The sequence below is a fragment of the Sciurus carolinensis genome, chromosome 12 (genome assembly GCF_902686445.1).
Source record: "Sciurus carolinensis chromosome 12, mSciCar1.2, whole genome shotgun sequence".
Lineage (NCBI taxonomy): Eukaryota > Metazoa > Chordata > Mammalia > Rodentia > Sciuridae > Sciurus > Sciurus carolinensis.
The window spans coordinates 55,289,559-55,315,834 of NC_062224.1; the positions used below are offsets into that span (position 1 = coordinate 55,289,559).

The 26,276-nt window shown below is 35.9% G+C and overlaps 1 protein-coding gene across 4 annotated transcripts in view; it reads left to right on the top strand.

Moving 5' to 3' along the window:
- The first annotated feature begins 638 nt into the window (after positions 1-638).
- The window catches only part of LOC124962242 (uncharacterized), a 66,737-nt gene continuing 41,099 nt past the window's right edge, over positions 639-26,276 (top strand). For 3 of the 4 annotated variants that reach the window (XM_047521445.1, XM_047521446.1, XM_047521444.1), the window contains exons 1-3: positions 639-1,217; positions 1,879-1,952; positions 2,964-3,167. In XM_047521445.1, the coding sequence (XP_047377401.1) occupies positions 732-1,217; positions 1,879-1,952; positions 2,964-3,057 (654 nt within the window). In that variant the 5' untranslated portion in view covers positions 639-731 and the 3' untranslated portion in view covers positions 3,058-3,167. The remainder of the gene's footprint in view (positions 1,218-1,878; positions 1,953-2,963; positions 3,168-26,276) is intronic. The other variant, XM_047521447.1, reaches the window with a different exon arrangement.

Sequence of the window (26,276 nt, forward strand, 5' to 3'; positions counted from 1 at the left end):
TTATTTGACATACTTGAAAAATGTTTTCCAGATTACTGTGCAAATGAGTAAGATAATTCTGTAATTAACATTTGAAGGGGTATTCTGAAAGCCATTTCTAAATATTTTTCTACACATTTTGCCTCTTTTACGAAATTCTTCCCATGAGGAAAACTGCTTTCAGCAAAATCCACACCATGCTATTGATAAGTCTGTTACAGGCCTTGGTACACAGTCCAAATAATGTTATTAGTTACTTGTCAATTCCATTTTGAGCATCTTAACGAGTCTTTGCTGTCAGAATTTAAGCATTTGAATATATTTTCAGGTCCCAAAGTACCTAACTCATACACACTTGAATTTGTATTGAAATATCCATTTACTTCGAGTTTCTTCAGGAAGAAGGATCACAGTAACTTGTCCTGTGGAGCTGCAGAGCATTTGCGTGAAGGGCTGGGACTTCCTGGCATTGGGAAAGGGGGACTGAGCTTGAAGGGTGCTATCTTCTGAGTTCTCTCTTGGGGAAGGCGGGGTTGGGGGTCGGCTCTGGCGCTGTCACCACCTCTAGACGTCACCACTGCTCCCCGAAAGCTCTATCTAAGCAGCATTCCAGCACCGAGGCTCCAGTCCAGACGCTGTACCCGCGGTGATGACATCCCTACTGCAGGCCTAGCAGCGTTCAGCCATTTCGATGCCCAGCGGGGTAGTGCACACCCGCCCGGGCCAAGTGCTGCCCACAGCCGCTTCTTCTCATGGCAGGATCGCGGCCAAGAGCCTGGAGGAGCGCCAGGACCGCCCCGCCCGGAGGAACGCAGCCGGGGGCGGGACCTCGCGGGCAGCTTGCCCGTCACGCACGCCGCGCGGGGGCGGGGCCCTGGCGCGCGCGGGAAGTGCTGCGGGGCGGGCGGTCGGCCTCAGCCGCTTCGCGTCGTGGCCCTTTCGGTAGCCGGCTACTCGCCCACCTTCAAAAGGCGGCTGGAGACAGTGCGGCTCCGACGGAAAAGGTCCCGGAGCCAAGAAGCCGCCGACTCCCGGTCTCCCGAGCTGCGGAGCCGACGCCTCGCCACGCCGCACTGGCGGCCGTGCTGCCCCTCGGGCCACTCCCGGCCGCCGGCGGCAGAGTGGGCGGTCCGACCGCGGCCCGCAGGAACCCCTTCGCCTGCCTGGACAAGCGGCTGCGGGTCGCCATGGATGCCCGGGACGGGCTGCCCCGCGGCCAGCAGGCGGCGCCGGGCTCGGTGAGTGTCTTCGTGCCTGCCGGGCGAAGGGCTTTCGTCCTTCATGGTGGGGCCAGCTGCGAGTTAGGGATGGAAAGTTCTAGGGTTCGGGGCAGGGAAATGGGCGCGAAGCGTTCCTGTCGCCGCGGCCTGAGGGAGCCCCGAGCCCTGGGGACGGCTGCTCCTGAAAGGCGGGGTTTGCGGAGGCTGCCCGGCTGCGGGTGTGCTGCCGCTGTGCGCCGCCTCAGCTCGGGTAGAGGTGACTGCAGGTCTGCGTGGACGTCCATCCGCGGAAGGCATCCCGAGGGCAGCGTGGACGGACAAAGCCCCGACCACCTTCCCACCGTGCTTCTCGCGCAAAGCTGCCCGGAGTGGAGGAGTGTTGAGGATAAATCTGTTCAGACTTCACGAGCATTTTTCTTACTCTGAAGTCTTTTGGGTCTTTCGGCTTAAGGTTTGTCAGTTACTAAATGTGCAAAACTGACCTTTTTCCCTCTTAGGTTTAATATTAAAGTTCAGAACCAAAGTGAAAAACTGCTAGGATTGATTTGGGTGTGTATAAATTTGTGTGCACTGGCATTTACAGAGAAAGTAGTTTGCCAGGTGAGCCTGTCTACACATTTAAAGCAAACTTCAACATCATTTACGTTTTAAAAGGACAATTTTCTTAACCCGTTTTTAGATACTAATCAAGAAAATGATTTGCCATGGGAAGAGAAGTCATCTGAAAGTACAACAGTTACTGAACTTCCCCAGGTAATACTTTTTAAGTACCATTAGCATGTGTATTCGTATGCTTCTCAGAAACATTCTACTTGAAAAATAGTTTTGCAGAGAAGCTTGAAAGTAATTATCTTTACCAGAGTTGAATAGATGGGCATCAGCCAAAATAAAGGACTTGGTGTGTTACAGTAAGAATTGCTGTAATGGTCACCAGCATGAAAGTAGGCATATTAGATAAGAGTTGTTGGTTGCCCTTTGCCCTCATCAGTTTTTTAACACACTTCTTTTTTGAGCTCATCACTCAGAGGAACCCCTCCATACTAAGGTACTTCTTCAACTTGATCCTTTATTAAATCTTCAAAACAAATCCTCCAGTTACCTCCACAAGTTGTGGCATAGCACTGAACCTTGCTGTCCACTTCCCCAACAACACCTACAAGTACTTATGTTGTGATCAGTTGGCAAATGTATGATTGTTCCTAATGGGAACAGGCTATCATAATGCCACAAGACTCAATCTCCCCTCTTTGCCTAAGACTGCCTTACCTAAAAGAATTCTTGTAATGTGAATAATATTGACTTGAAAAGACAGCAAAGTGGGTTAATGGCAGATTTTTGAGATCAGAAAATGTTTCTTAAATATGGCCTTTAAGGGTCCCTAAAGTTACCTGCAGGAAGAACAGCTTAGCCCAAGTTCCAGTTTCAAAGGCTTTAGGTACTTTTTCAGACATTGGGAAGATTTGTACTTTGATAGCAACATCTGTAGTACTCTGTAAAGTGTTAGTTCTTTTTAGTAAAACCTAAAAAGTGAAATATGCTCCATTCCAACAAGTTTTTGCCTTTTAGCGGAAACTACTATTAATAGATTAATTTAGCTCCTTCCAGAATTTTTCAGTATGTAGTATATTTTTAATGATATTTAGTATATAGTTCATATAATTTTGCTAATCAGAGACTGTGAATATGTTAGTTAATAAAATCTTTAGATTGAAGGGTTTTTCTGGAAACTCTGATTTTTGTGTTGTTTTCTTTGTCTTTTAAAAGGCTTTACCCTTATCATTCTCTGAATCGGATAGTCTGTCCTCAGAAAATACTGAGTTACCTTTGGACTGGAGTATTAAAACCTGACTCCTTGTGACCTCTTCTCAACTCTTTACCTGGGCAGATCATTTGAAAGTGCAGGAAGAGGCTCAAGGTCGTATCCAGCATTGTAGAGCAACAGAAGTTACGTTGCCTCAAAGTATAAAGGTAATTCTGAAATAAATAACTGTGTTTTAAAGTAGCAGATTAAGTATAAAATGCTTCTGTAAAATATTAAAGAGATTTCATTCCGTTAAGTTTTTCTTCTAATATCTAAAGACACTAAGAATTGGGGCATTTTGTTTCTTCCAAATGGTGCTTTCATACACATTTTTGATAGATTATGTAAGAGCCCTTTAAATTTAGAGACCTATCCTGAGAATTAGGCAGTGGTGCAGGCAGGAAGTGTTTGCACAGTTGTAGATGGACAGAATCCCTTTATTTTATTTATTTGTTTTTATGTGGTGCTGAGGATCCAACTCAGGGCCTCCCACATGCTAAGTGAGCACTTTGCCCATGAGCCACACCTTAGCGGAAAACCATTCTTTTCTAAGGCTTCTTTAGGAAAAAAATAATAAAAGGAAATGAAATGCAATTGTCTAAGTTATAAAAGCAGATGGATTTTACTGATTTTTTTTCTCATAGGATATAGTCTTTTTAAATATGCACTCACTTTGCTACCTAGGTAATGGTCTATTGTAAATTTAAAGTTCTAGACTGGTTCTAGAGAAATACAGCTTCATTACTTTAAAGCATCTCATCAACTCAAACTAGGTGAAACAGGATTACTTAAAACTTGTTATATCTTTTTCAGTAAATTAGGATGATTTGTCATATCCATTATCAGTGTTCACTGACTACTTCTGAAAGTGTTTTTATGGGGTACAGGGATTAAATGTGGCATGGTGCTCTCTACACAAACATATTTCAACCACTTATGGTAAAAAAAAATTTTGTTAAGGGTAGTAGAGACAGGAGAACGTTGCCATCTATGTTATTTGTGTGTTCCTTCTGATACATGTTTTCATTTTGCTGCATATGGATTTCCAGTTTGGCCAGAACCATTTGTTGAAGAGGCTATCTTTTCTCTATTGTATGTTTTTGGCACCTTTGTCTAGTATGAGATGACTGTACTTATGTGGGTTTGTCTCTGTGTCTTCTATTCTGTACCATTGGTCTACCTGTGTATTTTGGTGCCAATGCCATGCTGTTTTTGTTACTATGACTTTGTATTATAGTTTAAGGTCTGGTATTCTGATGCCTCCTGTTAAGGATTACTTTGGCTATTCTGCGTCTCTTATTTTTACAAATGAATTTCACTATTGGTTTCTCTATTTCTATGAAGGTCATTGTGGCAATGTTAATTCTGCCAATCCAAGAACATGGGAGATCTTTCCATCTTTTAAAGTTTTTGTTAATTTCTTTCTTTAGCGTTCTTTAGTTTTCATTTTAGAGGTCTTTTACCTCTTTTTTGTTAGATTGATTCCCAACTATCTTAATTGTGTGTGTGTGTGTGTGTGTGTGTGTGTGTGTGTGTGGCTGTTGTGAATTGGGTAGTTTTCCTAGTTTCTCTTTCAGAGGATTTGTCACTTATGAATAGAAGTGCATTAGATTCATGAGTGTTGATTTTATATCCTGTTACTTTGCTGAATTCATTTATTAGTTCTAGAAGTTTTCTGGTAGAGTTTTTGGATCCTCTAAATACAGAATCATGTCATTAGCAAATAGTGATAACTTGAGTTCTTCTTTTCCTATTTGTATCCCTTTAATTCTTTGGTGTGTCCAATTATCATGACTAGAGTTTCAAGGATGATGTTGAATAGAGCTGGAGAAAGAGGACATACCTCTCTTGTTCCAATTTTTACAAGGAATGCTTTCAGTTTTTCTCAATTTAGAATGATGTTGGTCTTGAGCTTAGCATAGATAGCCTTTACAATGTTGAAGTATGTTCCTCCTATCCCTAGTTTTTCTAGTATTTTAAGCATGAAGAGGTGCTGTATTTTATCAAATGCTTTTTTTGCATCTATTGAAATAATCACATGATTCTTAACTTTAAGTCTGTTGATGTGGTGAATTACACTTATTGATTTCCAGATGTTGAACTAACCTTGCATCCCTGGGATGAAACCCACTTGATCATGGTGCACTATCTTTTAAATATGTTTTTGTATGCAATTTGCCAGAATTTTTTTAGGAATTTTTGCATCTGTGTTCATCAGGGATATTGGTCTAAAGTTTTCTTTCCTTAATGTCCTTGACTGGTTTGGGTATTGGGGTGATACTAGCTTCATAGAATGAGTTTGGAAGGGTTTCCTCCTTTTCCATTTTATAGAATAATTGAGGAGTATTGGAATTAGTTCTTCTTTGAAGGTCTTGTAGAACTTGACTGAGAATCCATCTGGTCCTGGGCTTTTCTTGGTTGGTAGACTTTTGATGCCTTCTTCTGTTTCATTGCTTGAAATTGGTCTGTTTCAATTGTGTATGTCCTCCTGATTCAGTTTGAGTGGATCCTGTGTCTCTAGAAATTTGTCTGTGCCTTCGAAATTTTTTATTTTGTTGGAGTATAAATTTTCAAAATAGCTTCTAATTATGTTTTGTATTTCAATAGTGTCCATCATGACACTATTTCTTTTTCATCACAAATTTTAGTTGTTTGAGTTTTCTCTATCCTTCTCTTTGTTAATGTGGCTAATGGTTTACCAATTTTGTTTTTTTGTTTTTTTCTAAGAACCAACTTTTTGTTTTGTCAATTTTTTGAATTGTTTCTTTTGTTTCAGTTTCATTGATTTTAGCTCTTACTTTAATTATTTCCTTTCTTTTCCTGTTTTTGATGTTGATCTGTTCTTTTTCTAGAGCTTTAATATATAATGTTAGGTCATTTATTTGTTGACTTTTTATACTTTTAATGCATGAGCTCATATGCAATGAATTTTCCTCTTAGTACTGATTTCATAGTGTCCCAGAGATTTGTTGTATTAATGTTGTCGTTTACCTCTAAGAATTTTTTTTATCTCTTTCCTGATGTCTTTTGCTATCCATGCATCACTCAGTAATGTATTATTTAGTCTCCAGGTATTGGAGTAATTTCTATTTTTTATTTTATTATTGATTTCTGATTTAATTCCATTATGATCTGGTAGAATACAGGGTAGTATCTCTTTTTTTGTATTTGCTAAGAATTTTGGTTTTTGATCTCCTCCTTTTCTCTCCCCCTGTTGCCTCTTGTCTCCTCTCCCTTTTCTCATTCTCCTTTCTCTACTCTACTAGTCTTTCTTTCCCTAGTCTATTCATTTGTATTTGATTGTCCTTTACGTAATATTTTCCTTCCCTCTGCTTTCCTTTATTTTACTCTCAACACATACCTTTTTGGGCCCTCCTTATTTTCCTCATTGTATTAATGTCTCAGTGCCTCAAGAGATCAAAGACAAGTTTCTGTTGCACTTTAGATTGTGTATCATACTCTTGTATCCCCACAACCAGGGAAGCTTCTCTGAAATATGTGGCAGAGGGGAAAAAGAGAGTTCAACAAAGAACAAGTATGTTCCTAAGGCTTTTGCCACTTTGTTCCATTGGCCAATGCAAGTCATATGCCCAAGTCTGACTCCCATGTTGTAGGGATATAACATACTCTTCCCAGGGATGTTGGAAAAGTGGATATTGGTGATTAATACTACCATATCCACTGTCTCCTTTTGCTCACCTGCTACATGTTGGTGGTTCCTGCCTTGACCTTGACCTTCCTATTTCATAAATCATTGTGTGTGTGTGTGTGTGTGTGTGTGTGTGTGTGTGTTTAATAACCAGGATCAAAGTCCTCCTGGAAACTGAAGCATTCCAAAATCTCTATGAACAATTTTAATCTCTCTTCTGAATAAGTCACTTTGTCTAAGAGTACTTTCTTCTGAATTCAGCCATCTCCAGGACAATTACCATTTGGCCATGTGGAAAAGTAAAGGAGATTGATGAGGCTGAATTAGCCGTAGGCAAGAGAGGAATTGGGAGGTTCCAAGGTAACATAAACAAATTCATAGGTTTGGCAGGATAATTTTTTAAGTGGAAATTATATTGTTTAGTCTTTTCTGTAAAATTATAATAATAATGCCTACTTTTGTAGGGTGTTCATGAGGATTAAATGAATTTGTGTATATAAATACTGGAATGATCACTGGCTTACAGGGTATGATATTACTCTTATATAGGCTATTTCAACCTCTGAATCATCAGAATCATATTCCGTAAATTGTTGACCACACATTTAGGGGAAAAATATAATAATTATTATTATAAGGGAAAATTTATTATCTTAAGGGAAAGAGAGTGATTAAAGGAAACCACTGATTTTTTTTTTTTCACCTTGGAGTTTTCACATTGAAAATGTACTTTAGGCATTATCTAATCTTACTATCTATGTCTTCAAATGAGGAAAACAAGATCAGGAAAAGCGTAGCCACCTGCAAATCCCATAGCTAGATGGGGGGTAAGCCAGTTCTAGCACTCAGTGCTTACAGTGTTCCACCTGTATACATTTCTCAGAGACCATATTGCCATTCTGTATAAAAATCAAAAAATTCAGAGGCAGAGATTCAAGCCACTGCCATCCAATCATAGCATAGGTTTTCTTCTGGAGATACTCCATCTCTGGAATTTGACACTTCTCATTTTAAGTGTTATCTCAAATGGTGTCATGGTGGAGAGTTTGTACTGTATTGAAAGAGGCCAAGATCTTGTGGCAGGATTTGGTCTGTTGGTTTGGTTTGGAAAATTACACATAGCTTTCTAGCGCCCCACAAATTAACATAAGAGTTACTGTAATTTAGTTTTAGAAGTCATTCAACATTGGTATTTCTCACTTTTTTTCAGCCACTTTAGGATCAATGAGTTGCCCTAAAAAATTAAAAACAGCTTCTCATATTCCCTGATGATGTTATAATTGCAGTTGTGTTGGGTCAATTTTAAAGACATCTTTGCAGTATTGTGCTAATATTTCTGAAATCATATTGATACTGAGTCCTTCGTCTAACATCTTGTTTCATTCTACTTAGTTGAGCCTTTTTAAATTCCTTTCTGGAATGATTTGTAGTTCCCACTGTCTAAGTCTTACATAAATCTTATTAGATTTATATTTATGCATTTACATTATATTTATGCATTTACATTACATTAACATTACAATGTTATTGTAAATAGCATTGTTTATTTAACTTTGAGTGTTTTCCCCCTAATAGTTGGAAATAAATTGATTTTTGTATCTGGTGACCTTCCTAAACTCACCTATCAGTCTTAGTAGTTGATTTGTAGATTCCTAATGTTTTCTAGGCAGACAATCATGTTATTGGCTATTATAGAAATTATGCTTCTTCCTGTTCCACCTGTATATTTGGGTTTCTTTCCACAGCTTCATTGCACTGCTTGAGCTCTGATGCACAATTTGAACAGAGTAGAAAATACAATGGTGATTAAGAGTGATTTAAGTATGATATTAGCTGCAGATTTTACATAGCTATCCTTTGCCTGTTTGAGTAGTTGACTTTCTGTGAATATCAGGTGTTAGAATTTTGTCAAATACTTTCATGTATCTAATTAGATAATTACATGGTATTTATTTTATTCCACTAATATAGCAAATTGCTCTTTTGTTAAGCTATGCTTATATCCTGATGCCCCCTTAATCTTGCTGTATTTTGTTTGATATATTACAATATATAACTTGTTAATATTTTATCCCACATTTTTCTATCTGTTGTGCCTTTTTTTTCTTATTTTCCAAATAGGGTACCACTAGCTACACTAAATAAGGTGTTCCCTGTGAATCCGTCTTTTAAAAACATATAGATCCAGTGTATCTTTTTTTTTCTTAACTCTCCAAAAGCTCTATTTTTTTTTTCATTTTTACAGACTGCATTTTGATTCATTGTACACAAATGGGGTACAACGTTTTGTTTCTACAGTTGTACATGATGTAGATTCACACCATTTGTGTAATCATACATGTACATAGGGTAATGATGTCTGTCTCATTCCACTGTCTTTCATGCCCTTGCCCCTTCCCCCCTCTCATTTCCCTCTACCTAATCCAAAGTTCCTCCATTCTTCTCTCATCCCCCACCCCCATTACGTATCATTATTCACTTATCAGAGAAAACATTTAGCCTTTGGTTTTTTGGAATTGGCTTATTTCATTTAGCATGATATTCTCCAGTTCCATCCATTTACCTGCAAATGCCATAATTTTATTCTTCTTTATGACCAAATAATATTCCATTGTGTGTATATACCAGTTTCATTATCCATTCATCTATTGAAGGGCATCTAGGTTGGTTCCACAATCTAGCTATTGTGAATTGAGCTGTTGTAAACATTGATGTGGCTCTATTTAAATGATTATTATATTTCCTATTTTTTCCCTCATAGCTTTCTATTTTCCTCTCCATCCTTGAGAATATTTCTAATAGCTATTTTAGATTTTTGCCTTTTAATTCCATCATCTTTGTCCTTTTTGTCTGGTCTAGTGACTGTTTTCTCTTATTAGTTATTCTGTATTTCCTCCTTTTTGTGCCTGGCAAATTCACACTGATACTAGACCTAGTATATTTTATGTATTGTTAGATTTTGTTTCATTTTATTAAGAATCATTGGGTTTTTATACGGGCTTGTAGTTGTTTGCAGATTGTTTTGAGCTTTGTCAAGACTTCGCAGCTTGGAAAGGGTAAATGTATAACATTTGCTACTCTTAGGCCAGCCATACCTATTGTGATGGCTACACCTTTTGAGGTCTTCTTAATGTCTTGAGTATTACAAATCTCTTTACTGTGGCTGAGGAAGCACAATTTTTTCCAATCCTGTGTTAGCTTGGAGAATTATTTGGTCAACTATTATCTACATATTCTTTCCTACTTCATGGAGATTCCCCTCTTATCTACTAAATAATTTCTCAGCCAAACGCTCAGGGGATTTGTCAGTTGAGTTTCTCACTGGAATTCTCTGGATTTTTCTCTCCTTTCTCTGGTATCTATCCATAACTTATATGTGGAACAGCGTCACTGAGCTATGGCCTCTGCTTTATAAATTTAGCAAACTATCCCAGCTCTGCTTGGCTTATCTCTCCCAGACTTGAACTGCCTCTAGGAAGTAAACTTGTTTTCCTTAATTCCTTCCTCCTGTTTTATATGACATCAACTTTTGCCTCTTCACAGTTTGAGAATGAAATTAATTCCGCAATCTTATGTTTATAAATTCAACAATTTCCAGGCTCCCTGAAACCTGCTGTTGTAAAGTTGTTTAAAATGTTGTTAACCTTACTCCATGTGGTGCTGAAGTACGTCCGCCACAAGATTTACCTGTTCTTTACCAAAAGTATGTGGAGATCATGTGGTCCTTTGGGTTGTGTATGATTTCCCCAGTGGTCTAGGAATTCACTACAGAAAGAAGCAAGGCCCCCCTCCATAACTTCTGCACATGAGCACAAGAGGCATTACAGTAAATATGTGGCACTGTTGGAAAAGCCTGAATGTAAACATCCCGAATGTCTCAGGTTCCTGTTTTGGGTGTGTCCTGGGATCGGGCCCACCACACATTGGTTTTCATGCTTTTCCAGTGCCCTTGGAGATATGGTTCATAATCGATGCTAGCAGTAACTGTTGTTACCATTAGTAAATTAGTTGATAAATATTCTCAGGCAGGCATATATTTTTATCTAGAAAACATATTGGGCCCAAACTTGCAACCGATTAAATGTTGTGAACTTAATGGAATCCATGGCTTTATATTTCAGCTGTTAACTGCCTTTGGGAGTAGTTCACTCTTTTCTATTCTCCACTAATTACTTCACTAATAATAATTCATCTTTCTGATCAGTGGAATAGACAAAGGGGAATGAAGGGAAGGGAGTGGGGATGGAATATGAATCTGACCTTTCTTATGTACATATATGAATATACCACAGTGAATCTCACCATACGTATATCCACAAGACACTAATTAAAAAAAATATTAGCAAATAGCAGAAAGACAGTAAAGTAGAGGGTAGGGAACAGGGGAAGGGAGAAGGGGATGGAATTGGAAGTATTGAGGAGTGAATTAGAATAAACTATATTTCATGCTTTTATAGTTATGTCAGAATGAATCCTAATGTTGTGTATAACTAAAAAGAACCAATAAAAATAATAATTCATGTTCTCCCAGATCAAAGTGTCGGTCTCCTAACTGACTTCATACCTTCTTCTCCTTGCTCTATAGATTCTCCTGGGAGAAGTCAGGCAATTTCTCTAACATCTGTTCATTTCAGTCATTGGGTTGTAGTATTTTGGAGTTTCTCTTTGCCTCAGATGAAGTCCAGTGTAGTCATGATCTGACTATGTGCAAGTCTCTTCTCCATCCCTAGCCACTCACTTCTCATCAGTGTACTACACATTAACTGATCTTCCATGGCCAATGTCCTACCCTCTGCACATCCTGCTTCTACTGACTGCTTTCTCTCCTTCCATCTTCATTGATCTAATTCCACTATTCACATGCTAATTTATGCCTCATATCCTGTAGGAATGCACTGACCTCCCAAATCCAATTACAAATGAGTTATATGACCTGTGTTTTCACAGCATTACTATTGTATCACTTCTTTTTTTCTGCAGTTTAATTATTTAACTTTATGTCATACTAGGCTATATGTTTGTTTCATGAAGGTAGCTTTGTAGGTTGAGTATGACTTTTGGGAAGAGAGCAGAGTGGAAACTTAGTATATAATTTTCGTTGGTATATTTAGAGTCTAGAGACCTGTTCATTTAAAGAAAGTGAAACCTTATATGTATCCCCTTTTTAGTATTTCTTCATAGCATGCCTTCATTAATGAGGCACAAAGAACAAGTTCAAAATAAGGAGAACAAATTTATAGTTTAGAATGTTAAGAAAATACATCAGACTCTAAAATCCATGGTTGTTTAAAATCTTGTCTATTTTTCATAATTCTGTGGTGGAGATGTCACAAAGACTAGTCGAACACTTTTAATGACAAGGACCTCACTATCTTTGATTAGATCTATTTCATGATCAAAACTTTGATCTTTTAAAAGAATTTTGTATCTTCTAATTTACACCCAGAAGAGTTTTACATTCTGAAGTTTTAGAAATAGCATATTTTCTCCTTCAGTGAAATATAAAATATACGATTAAAAGTTTTTAAAATTCTGGAGGTGTCTGTGTAAGTGAGTGTTGGGGTTTGTGTGTATTCCATTAATACTATTATATAACAGCATTCCTGAGGCTGGTTAATTTATATGGAATAGAAATTTGTTTCTCACAGAGCTGGGAAGTCCAGCTACAAGGTACCAGCATGTTCAGTGTCTGGTAGGACTAGTCTCTACTCCCAAGATGATGCCTCACCTCGTTAAAGGCATGAAGCCAGAAAGGGTCTAGACTAGTTTTTCTAGTCTTTATATAGTTGCTAACCATTCCTGAGGACTGTATCATCATGATCTAATCACTTTTGAAAGGTCCCGCTTTTTAATAGTATGATATTGGCAATTAAGTTTTAATATATGAATTTTGAGTGGCATTAATTGCCATAGAGAATGTAGAGAAATATGTATACATACAGTGTATATTCTGTGTGTGTGTATATATATATATATACACACATTTCTATAGTATATATTCTGTATATAAAGACATCTATCCACCTGTCTATATACATAATTCAGTGCTGCGACTTCAAAACAATGCATGTATAACATCTGTGCATTTATGACTCCAGGTCTGAGCTTTTTCCTGAAATGTAGAATTATATTGCTAAATACTGCATTACTTACACTTCTTGAATTTACCAAAGAATTCACTTCTTGAATTGGCCAAAGATTTTTGTTTGCTGCAAAATCTATTGTATTACTACCCACATTATTTATTCATCCACTGAATCTCTAAAATAGAATACTTCATGTTTGACGAACTCTTTTTTTTTTTAGCCTAATCAACCATTGCTTTTTTTCCCCAATTTTATTTAGAGGGTCTTGATTCAATTTTTTTCCATCATACTATTTTATAATTTTGTTGTTACATCCCTCTCCCTGATCATGTGTAGACTCTGAAGGCAGAGACTGTGTTTTATTTATTTTTCAGTCTTCAACACTTAGTTACATCTCTTACACTAGTGTCAATATTCAACCATTTGTTAAATGCTTGCGTACATATAGAAAAGGGTAACTTTGTGGCACTCATTCTGCCATGTAGAAATTCATCATTGACAATTTTGTCTTTTTTTAATCTCTTTGAAAATTGAAGGTATTCTTTGCATATGTACAGAACTACTTGGGTGCTGGTATTTAAAGTATTAACAATTATTATCTGGTAAAGTTTTATAATTTTAGTTCATAGCTATTTCTTGTACACTTTTCTATTTTAAATTTCTTGTAATGAGTATATATAGTTTTTCCAGAGCCAATAATGCTATTCAAGTGTATATAATTATAAAGTACTTGCCAAACTACTGAAAGATAATCTCTTCCCTTGCCCATTATTCTTTGTAATGTAAAAGAGATAGAGTTGATAATGTCCAATATTTTAAGCAGTGCTCTTTCATCAGGAGTGTGAATGGATTGTAGTTTAACAGTTAGCAGAGTAAAGGATGCAGTTGAAGATTGAGTGTTACATGTGAGTAGCAGGGAAGATAGGTGTGTCTGTGTTTGTGTTCTGAAAGGTGCGTTCCTAATGCACAAAGGAGTGAGAATGAAGGAAAGTGAAAGTGTTAACAAGTGTTTTTTCTTTTCTGAAATTTCAATGATGCTGACATCCTTGTCTGAGTAAATACCACTTGTATTAAGAACAGAGGAAAGAAGAATAGAGAAAATGGGCTAAAATTAAAAGCTTAGAAGACAGGATGGCAGTCTACCAATATTATGAAATCTATTTTTCCTTCTCTCACTATACTTTTATGAGAATCAGTTCAGTGAAAAAGACATAAAATATTGCTCAATAGGAGCAGATAAATCTTAAGATACACACTTATATACCTATACAGCTAAAATGAAAATTTTTGAATGCAGACTAATATTTCTAGTAAGAAGAAAGCCTGTTCTTTAAAATTTATATCTATGTATCAAAACTAGGATATATAGAACAAGTGTAAATTACATTGAAATTTTCTGTAAAAGCGTAAAAGAAGATAAAAGTAGAGGCTAACCAGAAACAACATAAATCAAATTAATAATCTAGAATTATCCATTCAGTTAGGAACTGTGACCTGCTTGTGAGAAATGGTAGTATTCATAGAGTTAATATCTCCTGTTTTTCTCTGCTTCTCTAGTACTTCCTCTCTATATGTAGATGATTCAGAATTCCAATATCATTAAGCTTTATTTTGATAACAGTGTATGCTATGTTTGGGTCTTAAATGTCTTCCAAAGGCTCATCTATATGCTAAAGGCCTGGTCATCCGCCATGGCACTATTGGGGGTGGAACACTTAAGAGGTGGAGCATAGTGGGAGAAAGTTAGGTCAGTGAGGGCGGATCCTTGAAAGGGATATTGGATTCCCATTCCTTCCTCCTTTCATTGCTCTCCAGCCCATCATAAGATGACCACAGTGAGGTGAGAGACTTTGCTGGAGCACCTACTCCCACTCCCAGTTAATCATGTTCTGCCTCCTCTCAGTCACAAAAGCAAGAGTTATCCAACTGTAGACTGAAACACCAGTAACTGTGAGCCAAAATAAATCTTTGGTCCTTATAAGCTGATTATCTCAGGTCTTTTGTCAGTGATGGAAAGCTAACTAACAGAGTGCTTTTGAAAAAATAGTAACTTTTGTTCTTTCATTAATAAAAAAAAAGAAACAAAAACTTTACTTACTTCCTCTTGACTTGTGGTACAATGGCAGTATAAATATGGGATGCTGAAATATTTCTGCTTTTAAAACGGTTGTTTTTGCTCAATATTTTGGAGATGGGAAAATTGGAGAGGGTTATCTACTCCCTCATATAGTACTTACTTTGTGAGAAACTGAGGCAAGATATTCCTGTGCTTTGTAAAAATAATAGTTACAAATTCCTCCTAGAACTTAGATACAAATTACTCTGCAGACATTGGACTGTAACAAACAACACTTCCCTTTTTCTTTGGGTACTATGAAGTTTATGGCAAAGTTTTGGGGTCATCTGTGGTGTTGACAAATATTTCACAGCTCTTAGGGGAAAAAGAGAAGTTTTGAGTTTAATACTTGCTAATTTCTGAGTTGCAAACTATCGTACCTTGGCTGATTTCAGTCTACCCACATAACATCACAAGATGTGAAGTTGAAGAACTGTGCACAGTTAACGTTTGTAAGCTCGTATGTAGCAGCTCCAATATATTTATGACTTAATCATGTGCCTTTCATCTGTTTTCCTGTTCCCAAACATTTTTTGTCTCCACCCCACTTGTTCACCACAATTTTTGCAAATGTTACCGTTTGGTTGTCACATGTTTAAGATAGCCGAAATTCCCTGGAATAAGAAAAAAATTAAAAAAAAGCATTAACTGATTAGTAGAAGGCTCCATTTAATAAATGATTTCTGGGGCTCTTGTCCTAAGTATGACACCTGTCTTTGGTTTCCTTGGCAGTAACCACTAGAAGATATTAGTTCCCATGAAGGATTTCCTATTCCTTTTGTTCAGCTTATTCTTCAGAAAAGAATAATGCAATATTTTAAGTAAGTATATCACATTACAATTTATCATGTTACTATGGGCATTAGCTTGTCTATTGCCCTAAAGCCTAATGAGTTAGAAAGGGAAGATTTTACCATCTCCAATTTTTAGATGATGACCCCAAAGACTAAAGACATAAATCTTATAAGTAGTAGATTCTCTCACCCTGCTTTTTTGCCATCAAGACCCTAAAGAAGAAATTATGATTCCTTTTGCTCTTCTTTAGGAGATTAGAGTGTGTTAGATATTGTTTTAGGATATGATAATTTTTCCTTCCATGTGAGAACATTACTACTGCTAAATTTTAAGCATTACTATGATTTTGAATCCTGAAGATAATAATAATGTATCTTCATCTTCATCTCCTATGTATATCTTTGCTTTTAAATTATGAAATAATGAAATTGATGATAATTATAGAGGTTCTGTTCTATTGCAGGACAATTTTTCAAGAAAATAACTGCCACTATTGTTGAATACCAGTTTTGAGTATCTGATAACTGTCTTCTGAGGGGCTGTTAAGTTCTGCATAACTTATTTAAGCTGTGAAATCTATAGATGTGAGGTGGTAAATGCCTTGCATTAGACAGTATTCAGAAATAACCTCTCAAGTGAGTTCCATCTTAACAGGAACCAAATCCCAGTACTCTCTAGAAGGTCCAATGAGGAATTTTGTGCAGCAGCAATCTAGTTTCTTTCTTCCAGACTACCATGGCTTACTGGTTAGAGAGCTACTCTGATGGTGAGCTGCAGAATTGCCTTTACAAGTGTTTTTACTGCTCTAATTTTGATGCTCTGGTTCTGTCCAAACCACCCCCCCACCCCACCTTGCATTAAAAAAACCTGCAAGACCCTGCACTGTTGGGAAGCAGTGACACCTTATTGAACAGCAGCTAAGTAATACAAAACAAGCCTCCCCTTTTTTACAGCAGTGTTATTGATAGACTGCTCCTCCCTTTTAATTTTTTATTATTTTGCATTGATTTCTGAAACTCAATTCTGTATCTTATTTTTCTTCCATCAGTAATTGTGAACTGAGCCCTATCCGACTAGAAATCTAACATCCTTTTTCAATCACAAATCACCCAACTTAATTAAGGAACAGTTAGTTGAGGGTTTAAAAAAAACATTCAACTCTGCTCTAATCTAATTTAATGTGAAATACATTAAGTGCAAGATTTTGGGAAGCTTGCATGTAGAAAATTCTGAAAAGACAATATTATTGCTGTTGTACATGGTTTTAGGGAGTAGGCTGTCAAATTTTCCCATTTAGCCTAGTGAATATGGGGGGAAATTCAGACATATAACTACCATTGACACTAATAGGGATTCATCTTCTAAAGCCTGCTGTATCAATAGGAGAAGAGAGACCTTAGATTTCTTTTTTCCTTTCTTCCTTCCTTTTTTTTTTTTTTAAATCTGAGCTGTATTGTCTAGAGTAAAAAATTAATGGCAGCCACGATGTCATTGTTGCTCTTGAGTGCTAACCCCTAATGTGCCAAACATAGGTTAATCTTATTATACATGTAGACAGAGAGAGTAATTCAGTTATGGGTATGTATTCACGTGCATGTACTTTTGTCCAATTGTGTTGCATTGGACTGAAAATAAGCAAAGACATGCTGGCTGATCTATTCTTTTATCACATCTTAATTATCCTTTATGACCTATCACAAAGCATTAACAATAAAATAAAGTTTGGTTTCTTGATGATTCATAAAAGTAGATTTAGGTACCAAACAGATTTTTTTGTTAGTTCTGCTCAACAATAGGCCTTTGTTTAGTATGTGTTTGCTGTTAGAAAAGAAATACAAAGTCTTTGCAAAATAATATATATAAAGTACATGAGTAGAATGAAATACTACTTGTCCCTACTCCTACCTGTCAGATAACTGTTGTAAAATCTTGGTTTGCATAGCCCCAAATCATTGTCTATTATTTATCCCCCTAAATAATTAGCCCACCTTATTTGGGGTAAAAATTATACAGAATATTATGTTAAATCCTTACATAATTTGTACAAATTAACAGAGACCAGTCATAAATTATTTTAGCAGTTTTATTTTTTTTAACCATTATTTTAGAAGTTACTTTGGCAAGCCATCCAACATCAACATTGAAATATATGTTTGCTATAAACATAAAATTATAGTTCATTTGCTAAGGGACAGAGTGTTGTGTGTTATTTAAAATTAATATTTATTATCAGGGTCAAAATTTCAAAACCTAATTATTAATACAAATAATAAAATAAACCATAAATGCAAGTGGGAACTCTGGATAAATTGGAAGCAAGAAACCACAGGACCAGTAGCAAAAAGGGCTTCTGGAGTCAAGTCAGCTGAAGCTGACAAATCAAAATAGCCTATAAAAGAAAAGGCACTTAGAAAGGGAAAAGACTGCAGATTTCCAGCTACACCTGATGATTTTTCCATTCTAATTTTCATCCGACAGTACTCAACATGGATTAGGCACTAATAATAAGCCCAGCATCAGGATTGGCTGCTAGAAAACTGAGAGCCAAATTTAGAGCCATTCCTAGAAAATACTTAGCATCTGCCTTTTAAATTTCATATTGATTCCATTTTTTGTACTCAATCTTGAATTTTCTTCTTAGTTTTTCTTTTTTTAAAATTAACAATATCTTCTACATCATATTAAGTCACATCTGGGATATCAAACACAAGATATATTAGCTAAGCTAGAAACTGAGAGGAATAAGGTATAGAGTGAGAGATGGTTTCAGATATTAAAGAAATTACAGTTTGGAATTACAAGCCTCTAGTGGCAATTTCACAAAAAGAGGTAAAACAATTGGAGTCATGGCTTAACAATGCACTGTGTTTAACCTGCCTAGGTCACCTGAAATTACCTAAATGTAATCATTGCTAATGAGCCATTTTGGACATTGAATAAGTGATTTGATTTGGTTGTTTGGTTTCCATTTCTGGAAAAGGTTTAACATATTTAACTACTTACTTAAATAATTTGGACAAAGTTCTATTTTTTAATTGAGAGACCAGCACCTCTGAAAATGTAAAGCAATTAAAGTTCAGCATTAACATGTACAGAATCATCAAATTAATCAGCAAGATCTTACAGCCAGATTAAAATTACCTGAGTAGGATTCTCGAATTTAGAACATTAAATTAGTTGAGAGTCATAACTCTTAAATGAGGAACTTTATCTTAGAAACAGATGTAATTAATGATTACCTGTATTAGATGAATATGGTTTATACCTTCTCATTAGGCAATGGGAAAACTTTTCTAATTGCTTGAATCTAAACTAGTTCTAATTGCATGAGGTTATTTTAACATAGCTCCTTCCTTTTTGGAGTTGTCTTTACCTTGAGATTCATGTTTTTCCCCTCTGGCCTGAAGTAGGAGTGACTTCTTGAAGGGAAATTGTTTGAACTTTTTTTTTTTTTAATATTTAATGTCTAAAAAAATGAGGAAAATATACAAAATTTAAGTACTTACATATACTCTTGGAATCATCACCCAGATCAGTATAGAAAATACTGCCAACATTCCAGAAAGCCCTTTTTGTGCTCCTTTTCATCAACAATGCCAAAATGATGTGTTATTCTAATTTTTTCACACTACAGAATAGTTATGTCGTTTAAATTCATGTCAGTGGTGTCACATAAAGTATATTTTTGTCTTATTTTGCTTAACGTAATTTTGTGAGATTGATCCATGTTGTGTCTACCTATTGTTCATTCCCCTTCCTGTATAGTAATCTTATATATGAAAATTTTTTCACGTTGTAAAATTTTCATTCATTGTGCTGTTGGTAAACATTTGGGTTTTCTTAAGTTTTGAGCTATTATGAATAAAGTTGCCATGCAGTCCTCATCTAGTATAGTTTCTGGGCAGTGAGCATAAGCAACTGGTAATGTTGTGAAACTACTGAGAGAAGATAGCCCTGTTGATCCATGCCTTTTCATTCACATAATAGTGAACTGGAAAGAAGTTCACTCCTTTAAAATAACGAGGACACAAATTTATCTATCAGAGCAAGTTTACATTTCTGTGTGCCTGTTTCGTTAGCACATCCCAGGTCTGTCTTTTTGTCTTTGTCATCCTTGGTTCCTGTAGGGATTGCCTGGTAAGCTGTAGTTAGTGTCTTTCTGAGCCAATAATGCCAATGCAGTGGTGTTTCTTCAGCATTATAGATTTCTTCTGGTATCTACTTTTCATCAGCGATAACTTTGGCAAACTTACCAGTGGATTTCTCTGCTGCTTCATACCCAGGAGATGCTTTATCATCACAAGTCTTTAAAAGTCATATCTTGTCTTAAACTTCTTTGCAACAACTTCTTTGTTGACTACTTAGTTTTCTTCACTTTTCAGTTCATTGTGATCTTTGATCATCAGCATGCCATTAATTGGCATGAGTTCACTACAACATTGATAGATCCATTCTTTAATAAAACAATTGAAGATATTCATTTTTAGCTTTATTTAGTGATTTTCTATTTTTTATCAACTTCTGTTCATTGTTTTTAACATTCAATAACCAACAATGCGTCAGTCTTTTTTTTTAGGTTTTATATGGTGGTCATTTCAATACCATACTCTTCTGTAAGATGTTTCACACTCATGCCACTACCAGTTACTCTGAGTTTGTTTTTTTGTGCTCTAAACATAAATATTTTATCTTTTCTTATTACTTTTACCCCTAGGGGTACCTGCAGACTTTTTGGACATTTTCAACAACAAAAGAATCACAGTTATGCATATAGACTTGACTCCACAGCCTCTTGGTGCCATTGACACATATAATTTACCTATGTTATATTTTATTACCTTTTGTGGGTGTGCTTATGTGGGCTATATGGGTGTGCATGAAAAAGATGCAACAGATGACAGGAGCTAGGAGAGTTTTTTTGTTTTTGTTTTTGTTTTTTAAACTGTGGCAACACTCAAAATTCTATTTGTCATGCACCTGTGTGTTGGCTGTGACATGTCCTGTGAAGTCAGGTGTAAAGTTTTCCACTTGTGGCATTATACTGATGTTCACCAAGTTTTGGATTTTAGATTTTCACATTAAGGATAATCAACCTATATTCATTTACTCCTGTTCCTTGTCATACTGATAAAACTTATATGACTGTGGTTATGCAAGTTAATGTGGTTTTATGACTGGAAAGTTGAGGTTCTAGGATTAAAATTTAGGTCTTCTTTCTTTTACTCATTTTGATCATTTCCACATGATATTCCACCCTAGTGATTCTGAAAAGCCCGAGCATCCATCATGCCCTAGGTGTGATATGATTTCTTCTATTTCTGTGTTTGCTGTATGCACTGTATTGAACCATAAGTTACGTTGGCAATAAGAAAACTATGATCTTATTCTATACCCTCTCTTATGGGTCCAACCCCATAAGAAAAATAATCAAACATTTGTTTAATTGCATTTCATAATATATTTAGACGATGACTACCTTTACCAAAAACATGATGAACAACAGAAGTGAAGGTCTTGAAATTGAGAAATTAACCTGAGTGTCCAAAAATCTTGGAAGCAGTAAAAACACTAACCTAGAAAAATATGGAAAATATGCTTTTAAAAATCCTTGACCTTTACTCCAGAATTTGGTCGTCATTATTCTTGTATGTCATACAGTATCTTGGGAACACTAGGCTGTCACAACCAGACCAACAGGAGAGTTTGTTGAGAGAGCTCATGTATAAATAATAGCTCCGTAACGCTGTGATCATTTATGAGGCTCATTATGTTTCATTTCTTCTTTAATGGCAAGTTCCTACATGGGCAGAGGAATCCTGCTCGATTTACTACTTATCAGGAATAAATTACAGTTTAGAACTTGGATTTTTCATGATTTTCTTTGTGTCAGCATAAATAAGCTTAGCTAATAGGACTATTTTCCTTTGCCTATTACACTGGCTGTGAATAAAAGACTTCCTGGCTTGTGAGAAAATATCAGTAAGAGGAGAGAACTGAGTCCTTTTACCTGAAAGTGTTTCTAATGTTGAGGACTTTGGGAAATAGATGTCAAATACTGCAAGTTATCAGCATTTCCTAACATTTGAAGTTTGTGTCTTTTATTTTCCAACAACTAAATAATGTTATTATTGTAGAAGCCATTAGTGCTGGGGACCAGGAAATTGTTCTCGATGGATTATGTAGGCAGAGGTGTGTGCTCATCCTTGGAGCTGCCCAGCATCATCATCACCATGTATTGGAATCTAGAATGAGGACTTTACAAGGTTGGAGGGACGATTCACAATTTTACAGTTACTGAAAGAGAAAGTGAAATGTCATTTCTAGGTCTTTATTCGGAGTGATTTCTTTGCTCCAACGCCTTCATTTCATTTGCAGAAACAGGTTTTCCGTATTAGTTGACATTCAAGGAATAGTTTCAAGTTTTACAACTGCAAAAGGGACATTATTTTTATCTGTGTGCTGGAGGTTATTTTGAGTCTGAATACAAGGGCCTGGTTCAATAAAATCTCAGCCTGAGTTTTCCAGTAGGATGCTCAAGCCATGGAAATTCAATAGAGGAAAGCATGTGGGTTTCTATGATACTGAACCAGGGCTGAATTTCTATTTAATCATTCTCAAAAAATCAAAAGACACTTTGGGATTAAATGGCCAACCTTTTAACAAGGAATTCCTCAGCCAGAATGACCAATTAGCATTTAAACTGTAAGAGTAGGTTATGTAAGAGGAGATGAGAAACTAAAACAACAACAAACTTTCTTTATTAGCTAAAACAACTAAACAAGAAGCCTGGAGTTATTATAAAACAAATATTTTTTTTCTAGGACAGGAAAGATTCCACAGGGATTTTGTTCCAAGAATAAAAAGAACTCAAATTATTTACCTACTCTCAAGTTTGAGCTTTAATTAACAGAACATACAGAAGTGATTAATATTTGAAGCCTCCTTCTAATTTTTTTACATCATATTTAATGAATTCAAAAGCTTGGTTTCTGTGACTTAAAGTTCATTGTTTAAAAACAAATTATGTAATTTTATGTATTGGAAGAATAATAAATTCTAATTTGAAACGGACCAGATTCAGTCTTAAGCAGTTTTCTTCAACCGTTGACTTATCTAAACCTGCTTCCCAGTCTTCAACGTGCACCTCAGGGGTTTAGAGACCAGATGGAGTAAGAAGTTGGGTTAGGAAGAAAACACATTTCTGGTATGATTGCACGTGAAGGAAAATTAAAACTCCCAGAAATGTAGTTTGAAAATAGCTTTTAGACAGTAATTTATTATCTTACTTCATGTATCATCCATTTTTAGATTTAGCTTTCACCAGACTCATTTTGTAAATTGGTTCTCCACCAAAACTTAATAATATTGTTATTATGTATGCTTGTATGCATAGTTTAGTAGAATGGTAAGTAATTTAGATGATGATCATCAGTGTTGTACTTTGCAATGAACTTCTTGTCTTCTCAGTCCCTCGCCATGGTATCCCCAATAAATTTCATGACATGGACTTTTCTCACAGTAGGTGAAGACCAGCAGTTGAGGACTGATGGGGATGAGACACATTCTTCTTGTGGCAGAGTAAGAAGTGTAGAAATTGGATTAAGATCTAAAGTATGTGCTGTGTACTCTTCATAGAATGCAGGATCTTTTCATTGGTGGAGATGATTACCTAAAATCATAAAAATTATGAAAATCCATGCTTTTCCTCACCTACCTCACCATTGCCCAACATGCCAAGATCTTTCATCGTGGAATGAGTCAGAATTTTGCCACAAATACTCATTTTAGTTTATGTGGATCTTCATATTCCAAAAATGGACAAGATTATTTTGTTTGCTTTATGTAAAAATGAATATAAATAAAGGTAAACAGATGTGCACATGTATTAACATTATTAGTTAATTCAGGCTACTCATAGACAACTGGAAATATGAAAATATTATAAAGCATCACTGTAACATAAATATTAGTTATAAACACATTAATAGATTGGCTGTCCTTTCAATATATTGTGAATACTTGTGTGTATATATAAATACATACATAATATATACATACTTATACTAAATATATATTTAATGAATCATGAATTATTTTAATTTTTATATTTAATAAATTATGACTTATACTGTACATGCCATTTGGAATTTTTTATTCATCTAGGCATTATCATTATTCTTTTTCTTTAAATTTTGATTTGTTCTTTTTAGTTATACATGACAGTAGAATCTAGTTTGATATATTTATACAACATGAAATATATCTTATTTTAATTAGGAGATCAGTCTTGTGGAGGTACACAATCTTGAGATTTGCTGTAGTGTATTCATATATATAAATAGGAAAGTTATGTCAGATTCATTCTACTGTCTTTCCTATTCCTATCCCCCCTCCCTTCCCTTCATTCCCCTTTGTCTAGTCCACTGAACTTCAGTTTTATCCCTGCCTTGTTGTGAGTTAGCATCTTATATCAGAAAGACCATGAGATCTTTGCTTTGGGGGGATTGTCTAATTTCACTCAGCAAGATAGTCTCCAGATCCATCCATTTACCAGCAAATGTCATAAAATATTCTTTTATATGGCAGAGTAATATTCCCTTGGGAATCTATAACACAATTTCTATATTCATTCATCTGCTGAAGTGCACATAGGTTGGTTCCACAGCTTAGCTGTTATGAATTGAGCTGCTATCAATATTGATATGACTGTGCCACTGTAGTATGCTGATATTATCTTCTTTGGGTATACACCAAGGAGTGGGACAACTGGGTGAAATGGTGGTTCCATTCCTACTGTTTCCTGGGTGGTTTCCCAATTTGCAATCCTGCCAGCAATGTTTGAGTATATCCCATTGTTGCTAGTACTTATTGATACTTGTTTTCTTGAAAGTTGCCATCACTGGTGTGAGGTGAAATGTCAGTGTACTTTAAATTTGGATTTCTCTAATTGCTAGAGATGTTAAAACATGTTTTCATATATTTATTGACCATTTGTATTTCTTCTTTTGGGAAGTATCTGCTTAGTTCTATGCCCATTTATTGATTAGGTTATTAGGTTGTGTGTGTGTGTGTGTGTATGTATGTTAAGCTTTTTGAGTGCTTTGTATATCCTGGAACACCTTATCTGAGGTGCAGGTGGAAAAGATTAATCCATTCTGTAGGCTCTCACTTCACACTCTTGATGGTTTTCTTTGCTGTAAAGAAACTTTTTAATTTGATACTATCCCACTTATTGATTTTTTTTTTTTTTTTTTTTTTTTTTTTACTTCTTGTCTTTTGGTGTCTTGTTGAGAAATTCAGTCCCAAAGCCAACATGTGGCAACATTGGGCCTTCATTTTCTTCTAGGGGTTTCTGGTCTAATACCTATGCCTTGAGTTCAGTTTTGTGCAGGGTGAGAGATAAGGGTTAAATTTCATTCTGCTCTGTGTGGATTTCCAGTTTGACCAGCACCATTTGTTGAAGTGGCTGTCTTTTCTCCAGCGTATGCTTTCTGTGCATTTGTTTAGCATGAGACAGCTGTTTATGTGGGTTTGTCTCTCTGTCTTCAGTTCTGTTCCATTGGTCTTTATGTCTGTTTTGTTGCCAACACCATGCTCTTTTTGCTCCCATAACTCTGTAGTGTTATTTAAAGTCTGGTATTACGACCCTCCTGCTTTACTTTTCCTGGTAAGTATTTATTAGTCCATTTTAGACCTCTTAGTTTTCCAAATGAATTTCATGACTGCTTCTTCTGTTTCTATGAAGAACATCATTGGAACTTTAAGAGGAATTGCATTAAATTTTGATAGTACTTTTGGTAGTATGTCTATTTTGAAAATATTATTAATTCTGCCTATTTATGAACTAAGGTCCTCTTCAATTGGTTTCTTTAGTGTTCTGTAGTTTCTATTATAGAGGTCTTTCACCCATTTTGTTAGATTGATTCCCAAGTATATTATTTGAGGCAATTGTTAAGTGAAATGGTTTTCCTAGTTTCTCTGATTCATCATTGGAGTATAGAAACAATTGATTTATGGCTATTTTGTATCCTTCTACTTTGCCGAATTCATTTATGAGTTATAGAAGTTTCTTCTGGTGGAGTCTTTTTGGTATTCTAAACATAGGATCATGTCATTGGCAAATAGATAATTTGAGTTCTTTTCCTATTCTTATCCCTTTAATTTTTAAATTTTGCCTAATTGCTCTGACTAGAGTTTCAAGGCCTATGTTGAATAGAGTGATAAAAGAGGTCATCCCTGTCTTGTTCTAGTTCTTACAGGGAATGCTCTCAGTGTTTCCCTACTTAGAATGATTTTGGCTTTGGTTTTCTCATATATAGATTTGCAATGTTGAGGTATGTTCCTTCTATCCCTATTTTTTCTGGTGTTTTAAACATGAATGGGTTCTTTATTTTGTCAAATTCGTTTTCTGCATCTATTGAGATAATCATGTGATTCTTGTCCTTACATCTTTTGATGTAGTGAACTATGTTTATTGATTTCCAAATGTCTAACTAACCTTGCATTCCTGGTAGGAAACACACTTGGTCATGGTGCACTGTATTTTTAATGTGTTTTTGTATGCAGTGTGCTAGTATTGTATTAAGAATTTTTGCATCTATATTCATCAGGGATATTGGTCTGAAGTTTT